The sequence below is a fragment of the Lathyrus oleraceus genome, chromosome 7 (assembly GCF_024323335.1).
Source record: "Lathyrus oleraceus cultivar Zhongwan6 chromosome 7, CAAS_Psat_ZW6_1.0, whole genome shotgun sequence".
Lineage (NCBI taxonomy): Eukaryota > Viridiplantae > Streptophyta > Magnoliopsida > Fabales > Fabaceae > Lathyrus > Lathyrus oleraceus.
In genome coordinates this window covers 124,047,527-124,057,484 of record NC_066585.1, presented here as the reverse complement: position 1 = coordinate 124,057,484, position 9,958 = coordinate 124,047,527, and the positions used below count along the sequence as shown (strand labels likewise).

Here is a 9,958-nt window from a genome sequence, read left to right as displayed (position 1 = left end):
GGGTGGTGCATTGGCTATCTTTCTTGCCCTTGAACTTTCATCAAATCAATTAGCTAAGTAAGTTTATTAGTCTTACCTAGTTACATTTTGATAGAAACTGGTATCTAGAATGTATTTACTGAATAATGTACTTTTTTCCTCAGCTGAATGGAACTATAAGAGTTATAATAATCTGAATTAATTGATCAATTAAGTAATATATTTGTCTTCCCTGTTTTGTCGAAACTAAACAATTTTAATCCTGACAATTTTTCTTGTTGACGTGCATTTTTGTTTTTATTGTTTAACCATTTTGTACCTGACTTGAAAATTAATTTAACCTAATATTTATATTCATTGTTATGACGCATAATTTATAAATGGTAACTACTATATACATTATTGATTCATTGATTGATTTTTGTCTATCAGGCGAGGAGTGATTTCTATCACTATGTATAATTTTGGTTCTCCTAAGGTTGGCAACAAAAGATTTGTAAAGGTTTACAATGAGGTCAGAAAAGGTTATACAGTTATTTTGCTGACACTGTTTTTGTCGCCTTGTTACGTGCTATATTAGATAAAATGTTCGTGAATTTGGAAATTCCAAAATTGCCAAATGTGTACATAGTAGTCATCTTGTACAAAAGATACCTTTGGCTAGTTATATATGATTCGTTTTGGCATTTGAGTACCAGACTAGTTATATATGGAGTTGCAACTGTTTCATGATTCATTTTGGCATTTGAGTACTAGACTAGATATATGTGGAGTTGCAACTGTTTCATGATTCCAATTGGCATTTGAGTACTAGACTAGTTATATATGGAGGATCACCCTCTACTCAAGTTAATAGAAAATGCGTAAAGATACCATAAAATCATATCTTAACTGAGATCTACCAAGTTATAGTCAGTCAGAGACTTCCCAACAGCTGTGACAGGAAGAATACTGTGATCTATATTTAACATTTAGCATCTAAAGTCAAGAAAGAACATGTCCCCAATTTATATCTCCCTTTTCTCCATAATATAAAGTACTATCAAGTTATGCTATGCTGTAGTTCTTTTAGGATTGTCAATTTATATTTGTTGCCACATGTTGGAAAGTTCTCAATTTCTTATGAATTGTTCTAAATCTAAACTACCCTACCAAAGCATTAAGTGAATGGAGCATGCGGTGAAAAGTCACAGCAAACTCCGGAATATTTTATTTAGAGCCATTTTGTCTTCTAAACTGTCCTATGTTAGGTAAAAGTAGAGTTGTTTGTTTCTCTGTTTCTGTTTCTAAAACAATTAACAGGTTTCCTCTTATATTTACAGAAAGTTAAAGATAGCTGGCGAATTGTGAATCACAAAGATATCATTCCTACAATGGGCAGGTTCATGAGTTATTGTCATATCAATCAACCTTTATTTCTTGCTGCAGGAGTTTCAACGAATTCCTTAGTAAGTTTTAATCCAATGCTTCAAACACAACATGATTTTAAGCCAATGCTTCAAACATGCCTAAAATACAAAAATATACTCTGCACTGTATCCTGGTCTTTATTTGACAATTTTAATGAGACTAATTAGTTTGAAAACTTAGTCATTAATGTAAAAATAAATTACCAAATGAAGGGCCCAACCGGGTTCGAACCGGTGACCTCTTGATCTGCAGTCAAATGCTCTACCACTGAGCTATGGACCCTTTGGTGGTGATAAGGCCCAATCAACTTGTTATAAACCTTTTTACAAAAAATTAAGGAATTCTTTATGCCATCTTTTCATAATACTATTTTAGGTGTCACTGCATATAAAAAGCTGTATGATTAATCTACACTATATGAAAGTTACATTTGAGATAAAAGAAAGTAATTTCATCCTTCCTAATGGTTCTTCACGCTAGCTGATATATCAAATGCATATATTACCCAGGAGAATAAAGATATTCTTGGAAATGGTTACGAAGGTGATATTGTTGGGGAATCCACACCAAATATCATAATCAACGACTTCGTATGTTTCTTCTTCTCCTTCTCTAGTGTTCTTTGCATTTTTCTTCTCATTTGTACAAATACACTCACATATCTATACTGCATGCGTTTTAATTCCACGTGCATATAACATGTAATATCAGTACATCACAAATAGATATTGAGGGGGAAAATCCTAGAAAAAGCAATTTTAATGATTTGGCATGAAATAATGTAGTCACTTTTGGGGTTTAAAATGATAGACATTCACTACACATACTTAAATTATATTTTTACTAGTCACAGTTGACAAATTTTTCCTTTTAAGTTTTTTGAGTTATTTTTCTTTAATGTTCACCATTCTCAACTTTGATCCATCTAGATAATGGGCGAAATGGAACTTATTGAGAAGTTGTTACAAATTGAAATTAATATATTCCGCTCAATCAGAGATGGAAGTGCTTACATGCAGCATATGGAGGACTTCTATTACATCACATTACTAGAGGTACTCACTTTAATAACTTCAAGCAAATTTCTACTTTCTGATATCATCATTCTTATCTGGGTTCGAACCGCGACATCCCACTAATTTACCTTAAAAGGGTGGAATTTCAACTAGGGGTGTGCATGGTTACCCAAACTACAAGAATCCATTTTATTAGTTCTAGTTTCAAAACCAAACCACATTTGATAAAAACCAGTTTAAAAATAGAAAATGGTTCCAATCCGGTTCTAAACCGGTTCAAACCGGTTTTTAATCAAAACCAGATTACAAGTAAATTGAATTTAGTTTTAATACTAGAATTTTATGAAATTGGCAAAATACCACAACGTAACTTAATACATTATTGTTATTCCTATTTTTTTAAAACCGACTTATAATTTGAGACGGAGATAATACACATTAAGTCATTTTTTATGATTTTATGTCATGGAAGAGGAAGACCAAATTGATATCAACTGTTTAGAGAATCAAATTAAGGTCACTTGCATCTGAAAGGGACTTTGACAAGCATTTACTCCTACTTCTGTGATGTGTGATTACACAATTATCATTTCTTATAATTACGGCAGTTGAGTAAAACAATACTTCTAGTTTTGTTGTTAATTTATGGGAGTGCTTAATTATTAACTTTTTTTCAGAATGTAAGATCAAATTACCAAGTTGCCTCAAGGTCAGAAGATGTAAACACCAGCTTATCCTGAGCTAACAAGGTTTCATGGTTGCAAAGCCAGACAGCTGAGATTCTTGTAAATGTTGATATATTGTCAGCTGTATTTGTCGTCACCATACTATCATGATAAAGCTCAATGTTTGTTCATAAATTTGTGTAATTAATGTGTACATTTGTAGTATATGTTATGACTTGTAAATGTGTACATAAATTTGTATATATTTTGATACATTTAAGGCAAAATTGGTTTGAATTGGTATATATATATATTTGTTAGCCAAAAATTGGTAGAAAAAAGGCCAAAATGGCATATATAAAATGTGATAATTGTTGTCAAAATCTGGTTGAAAACAGGTAGAAATTCTGGTTTATAAACCTGGAAAAAATGTGGTTTAAAACAAAAGCTTCAAAAATTTTCGTATACCTTAGACAACGCTTTTGTAAAAAGCGCTGTCTAAGGGGGGGATTAGAAAGCGCTTTAGGCAAAAGCGCTGTCTAAGGGGGGCTTAGACAGCGCTTTTTGAAAAGCGCTGTCTAAGGTATACCTAAAAAAATTAAAATAGGAGGGTCTTAGAAAGCGCTTTTGGCCAAAGCGCTGTCTAAGGGGGTGGGGCTTAGACAGCGCTTTTCAAAAGCGCTGTCTAAGGTATACCTAAAAAATTTAAAATAAGAGGGTCTTATAAAGCGCTTTTGGCCAAAGCGCTGTCTAAGGGGGGGGGGGGGGGGCTTAGACAGCGCTTTTAAGATTTAAAAAAGCGCTGTCTAAACCTTTAGCAGCGGAGGTTTAGACAGCGCTTTAAAGCGCTGTCTAAGGTCTTGTTTGTTGTAGTGGGAGTACTCATGTTCCTTTTCCTTCAATCCACCCATGTTTCCCGACTTTTTATTGACCTGAGACGAACACTTCATACTTTGGGAAGTTACTACTACTTTCTTCCTTGTCAGATCAACAATCATGGCCATTGTTTGATTAGCCACCATTTTTCCTTGTCCTACCCCCACTGCCTTTGGGATGTGTCTCTTTTGTCCAGAGGTTTCAACAGGCTTCAAATGTGGGGTCGTGACCTTCTTCCCAACTTTTTTATTCCACTGGTAACACCTCCATTGTGTTCGAGTCACACATTACTTGTGTTACATTTGTTTTGAGTGTTTATATAACATACATAAATGCCTTAAGCTCAAACAATTTCTTTAAAAACTTGGCTACATCATTAAAAAATTATAAGAATAATAAAAAATCAATAATTATCATGCCACATCATAAAAAAAAAATCACATATTAAAATAAATTACACATGAGCGTTTTTTAGACCAAAATTAAGAAGGGGGTAACAAAACAGTTTAAAAACAAATATGATGACTGATTTCGTGAGCATATCATAATAGAAGATCAAATTGTAATTTAACCAATTAGACATTAAGTGGCTACTTTAACTTTGATTAACAAATCTATCTGAAATGATAAATGTGACATCACTTGAATATAAATAAGGGATGCAATCCAAAATGAATTTGGAAATATAATTAAGAAATGAAAAATGGTATTTAAGCTAAGCTTAATTATTACCAATACTTTTAATTTTATGCGTAAGTTTTTTGTATTTTTATTAGTTATTAATGTGCTTTTTAATCATATTTATATATATTTTATTATATTTATGTATTTCATATATTTTTGATTTATTATTTGTTTTTTTATTGTTTATATATATATAAAATAAAAGTATGAGTTATTTAAAAATCACATACTACTATTATTAAAACAGTGCTCATATTCTATTTCATAAAACATGGAATAGGTGAGGTGAAGAATTAAAAAAATAAAAACCACATAAATTTATTACACTACCTTGATTCCTTTTCGTTGTTTCCCTTATTGTTGGGCTAAGAAGAGAGAGAAAAAGTGAGCGTTGTGTTTGGTGTGTGTCCAAAGCAAAACAAGCCACAAACAAGAACAAAAGGCTTATAAAACGCTTCCACTACCTTCATTCTCCAGCTCTCTCTTTCTCTCTCGTTTTCTTCGCTAATCTCTCTTCAATCTCACACCAACACCAACAATGGGAGACGAGAAGAAGCCCAAGCCTGCTCTTGTTTCTGGTTTCTGGCCAACCATCAAGCCTTTCGTTAATGGCGGTGCTTCCGGCATGCTCGCCACATGTGTCATTCAACCCATCGATATGATCAAGGTCTTTTATAGAGTTTTCGTTTTTCTCTTGATTGGTATCTGGTTCTTTCTGATTTTTTGAAATTACGCTCAGATCTGTGGTTTTTGTATGTTGTTCAGGTTAGGATTCAACTCGGTCAAGGATCTGCTGCTAGTGTTACCACTACCATGCTCAAGAATGAGGGTGTTGGTGCCTTCTATAAGGTTTTTTTTTCCCTTTTCTATTTTCTCCTATTATAGATCTTTAGTAGTTTGTTCTTTCTGAATAAGATTTATGTTGATGATTTCAATGTTGGATGATTGTGCTTTTGATTCCAATGCATTTTACTTTTATTTATTTTCCTGCCTATAGATCTGCGAGTTGAAGAGGATTTTATATATTTTTTGCTCTGGCGTATGAATTGAGTCAATGTTTTGGCAATTTTAGGCTTTGATTTTGTCATTTTTCCTTTGTTGAGTTATGTATGAATCTAGTGGTGTCTAAAGTCTAAATCGAAACACTTCTTGCAGGGTCTATCAGCTGGGTTACTCAGGCAGGCTACTTACACCACTGCTCGACTTGGAACGTTTAGGTGAGTTGTTATGATCACATTATTCATCACAAATTGGATTGGATTCACTTTTGTGAACAATGACTTTATGATGCAATTTCGTTTAGAGCTTTCTTAAGAAGCGCCTGAGTAGGGCCTTTTGAATTCACTTTCATTAGAAATTATATAGTGTTATAATTTTTTTGAGCTTATCCTACAATTGAATAGATGTTTTCTTTGAGCAAAACTCGGAAAGAGGATATGTTTTATTGATTTTCTTTCTGAGGTTTTGTGAGTCCTTTGCACTGCTATACAATGTTTATTTTATGGTTTTAATGATTTTGTCTTACTTAATTGTTTTAATGTTCTGTAGAATCTTGACAAATAAAGCAATTGAGGCTAATGATGGCAAGCCCCTGCCACTCTATCAAAAAGCTCTATGTGGGCTGACTGCTGGTGCTATTGGAGCATCCGTTGGTAGTCCAGCTGATTTGGCCCTCATTCGTATGCAAGCTGATGCAACTTTACCCATTGCTCAGCGCCGAAACTACACAAACGCCATCCAGGCACTTTACCGTATTGGTGCAGATGAAGGGATTTTGTCACTTTGGAAGGGTGCTGGGCCTACTGTAGTAAGAGCCATGGCATTGAACATGGGAATGCTTGCATCTTATGATCAAAGTGTTGAGTTCTTCAAGGATACTGTTGGTCTAGGTGAAATGCCTACTGTGGTTGGTAAGTAACCATTTTGATATTGTTAACTAATCTTACATGAACATATTACTGCAATTTTTGGCAAGTGTTGAGTGCTTGCAACAATTTTTTTGCTGCGATTGTTACATTTTACTTTCATAGACCCCCTATATAACTGAATAACTTATTCAAACTCTTAAGTAGGAGAGGCACCATCTTCATCTACAATTACTCAAAAATTTGCCAGTAGATATACAGCTTTACCTAATCTATTTTATTTTGCTGTTTAGGACCATATATTATTGTTTAGTATGGTGGTTGACCCAACTCTTTTTCTCAACTATCTTTAAATCTATTAGCACAACATAGAATCTTAAGATTCTGGAAGTTAAATATTGGATGTCAGTTGCTCAACGGGTAAGGTGAAATCAAACATTAAAGATGTATTTGACCTTTTTTTATCTGTTAGCAGAAAATATCATCTAATCTTAAGGTATACAAGAAACTTGGAAATCTTCCTCCCTTAACTCCTTTCAAAAAAAGATGAAATTCCTTATTCTATCCGTGTAGATGTGTTGTCACTTGTCAGCAAACTAGATTCATGTTTAGATAATAGGTATTATGATAAGTCTTACAGAACTCCTTTCTTGTTGTCTTTAGTTTTTTATTTGGATATAATCTTGATTGCAATAAACTGAATTATTTCATCCTAGTTCATCTTTGGTTCTGCTTATTTTCACTTTGAAAAATAATGTTTTAAAGCCAAAAATAAACGGAACAATTTCAATGATTAATGGAAAAATATTTAGGTTCAAATAGATGATACCATACAATCTTGAAAAAATACAAGATTTTAATAACAACATTGCAATTAGAGTTGGTTCTCAATTCAATAAGTTAATGTATGTAATCTTAAGTTTGGCTCATTTAGTAAGTCAGTTTTCACACCTCTCTTAATTGAGCTGAGTAGCTGAGTGGCACATAAACTGGCTCAACTTATTTACTGCCCTACTTTCAAGTTCGCATTGTGAAAATTTCCGTCCCTGTAGTTCAGTAACTATATAGTAAATGCATTCCTTTCACATCTTTTGTTTAAAGTGGCGATACAAGTATTGTCATTTAAGTGATACATGAAGATGGAAATTATATCTGGTTATTCAATCCAAATAATTCTATTCATAAGAAATTTTATCAATTTAACACTCCTAGGAGTAACAATCAACAGTGCCCAAAATACTTCTAGATTATTCATTATTGTTTCTAACTTTGCAATTCTAGTTGGATAGGATGCCCTTAACAAATTACTTGTGTTTTTGGCCAAGTAAACTCCTCCAAGGCGTCTGATTGCTACAGTTTAACGTATTCGGGGTGTCCCTGTGAATTATTGGCTCATAGAACTTTGAAGAGGCTGCTTATTTATTTCTTGCTTAAAATTTAGTTTAAAGAATTGTGCACTCAACAAAAGTGAACTCGAGCAACCTAAATAAGATTTGATGGCCCTAGCTTATTTAATTTTAGACCATGTGTCTGGCTTGTTAAAGGACAGCACAAAAGTTTAACCTTGTTTTGTTGCAGTAATTCATGATGCAAATAATTAAAATTTATCTTCAATCTAACTATTGTTTCTTTGCTCTTTAAAATAAAGACTCTGGTTCTTTATCTGGCCAATATTGACGGTTCTTTATCTGGTTTTGTTTCTATTTGTGCTCTTGCAATTTGTCTGATGCTCTTTGCTTCAATTATTTGCATACCAAGTTGTGATTCCGGTACAATTGACAGTCTTTGATATTTCAGAAGCTTATACAATATAACACTTCAGGCTTGTTTGAGTTGACTTATTTGAGCTAATCTACTGAATTAATTACTTGTGACTTGTGAGTGAGACTATTTGGGAGAGCTTGTGACAATAGCTTATGACATGTCTATAAGTTGTTTTCAGCTTATTTCCATAAGTTCTCCAAGATAGTTTGTATGAAAGCAATTTGACTTTTTTATTTATTTTTTATAGAAATATCTTATACACAAGCACTTATAGTCAAGTTGTTTATCCAAACATGACCTTATATATCAAGATTTATCCTTTATCACTAATTGTCTTCTAATTGGAAATGTAATATTCCATGTAGAGTGTGTACATTAATTAAGCTACATATGTGAAAGTCCCATCATACTATACTGCAAAAGAGTTTATTCTCACCACTTGCTTCTAAATCTCTTGTTCAGGTGCTAGTAGTGTATCTGGATTTTTCGCAGCAGCTTGCAGTCTGCCATTCGATTATGTGAAGACTCAAATTCAGAAGATGCAACCTGATGCTGAAGGAAAATATCCATACACTGGCTCTCTTGACTGTGCTGTCAAAACCTTCAAAGCAGGAGGACCCTTCAAATTTTACACCGGATTCCCTGTCTATTGTGTCAGGATTGCTCCTCATGTCATGGTATCATTCTCTTTACAACGATTCTTGCACCTTTGCTATATTTTTCTCATCACTCTTACTACTACTACTACTACTATTATTAATAATTTATTTTCGAGTGTTTTCTCAAGTTTATATTTTGCTTATATACCAGATGACATGGATCTTCCTCAACCAGCTTCAGAAACTGGAGAAAAGTTATGGATTGTAGGCGATGGCCAAGCATTTTGCTGTTGAATTCAAGCTTTCAGCATTGAATAATTTGTTGGCTGTGTTGTAGCCGATTTTGGAAATTGAACACCAATGGATCTGATTTTTTTTTACAATTTAACTAGTCATGCAATATAAGCGGGGAATTTAACATCAATTACAATGTATCAGTATTATATAGAATTTCATGTGGTTGGAGCATAGTAGCAGTAGTATAAATCCCATTTTTGAATGGAGAACTTGTGGAGATATCATATCTTAAACCAGAATAATAAGTACTCTATATCAGGCACCTTTTTGACATTAAGTTTTGTAGTAATTTTTTTCTTCTTCTTTCAAGCACACTTTATATATTAAATGCTTTGTTTTTTTTTTAATATATCTTGGCATTCTTGTTTTTTGTTTTCATTTATAGGCTATTGAACTTAGCATGTTACTCGTGTCTCCTCCGTTTTTCTGTCTATGTTGATTTTTCTAATGAACTTGTTTATTTTGATTTTTTAAACTAGATTAATTGAAAGTAACGTGTGTGGATGTTGTGTCAGATTCGACATGTGCGGAATATTGGACTTGTTTTCAGTATGGAAGTATCATTGCTGCATAATCGTGGTTTCATATCTTTTAGTAAGAAGTGAGTTGTGAAGAGTTTAATTCTTCTCCATTTCAGTAGTTATGTTTTCAAGTTTATTTCACATTTGCATGCCATGTCGCAATTGTAGATTCAAAGTTTGAGGTCAAAATCAATACTCCAATAAAATACAAATACTATAAAAGAATGAAGTCTCGTGTTATCCTTCCATATATTCTCTTCCAAGGTTTTTATGGGAATCAAC

The 9,958-nt window shown here is 33.1% G+C and overlaps 1 protein-coding gene and 1 non-coding gene across 2 annotated transcripts; one reads left to right on the top strand and one right to left on the bottom strand.

Annotated features, from left to right (window-relative positions):
• Positions 1 to 1,599: 1,599 nt before the first annotated feature.
• Positions 1,600 to 1,671, bottom strand: TRNAC-GCA (transfer RNA cysteine (anticodon GCA)). Its single transcript has one exon. It is a non-coding gene; the product is annotated as a tRNA-Cys (tRNA).
• Positions 1,672 to 4,958: 3,287 nt separating this feature from the next.
• On the top strand, positions 4,959 to 9,432 carry LOC127101091 (mitochondrial dicarboxylate/tricarboxylate transporter DTC). Its single transcript, XM_051038420.1, has 6 exons — positions 4,959 to 5,297; positions 5,396 to 5,479; positions 5,786 to 5,847; positions 6,179 to 6,540; positions 8,722 to 8,936; positions 9,070 to 9,432. Exons 1-6 carry the CDS (start codon positions 5,169 to 5,171, stop codon positions 9,124 to 9,126), a joined length of 909 nt encoding a protein of 302 aa, XP_050894377.1. The 5' UTR covers positions 4,959 to 5,168; the 3' UTR covers positions 9,127 to 9,432.
• Positions 9,433 to 9,958: the final 526 nt, after the last annotated feature.

Bases quoted from the DNA above. Each gene is read 5' to 3' on its own strand.
- LOC127101091 (XM_051038420.1), top strand. From the start codon at position 5,169: ATGGGAGACGAGAAGAAGCCCAAGCCTGCTCTTGTTTCTGGTTTCTGG. The intron at 5,480-5,785 runs GTTTTTTTTTCC...CACTTCTTGCAG, and splicing joins GTGTTGGTGCCTTCTATAAG to GGTCTATCAGCTGGGTTACT. The intron at 8,937-9,069 runs GTATCATTCTCT...CTTATATACCAG, and splicing joins GGATTGCTCCTCATGTCATG to ATGACATGGATCTTCCTCAA.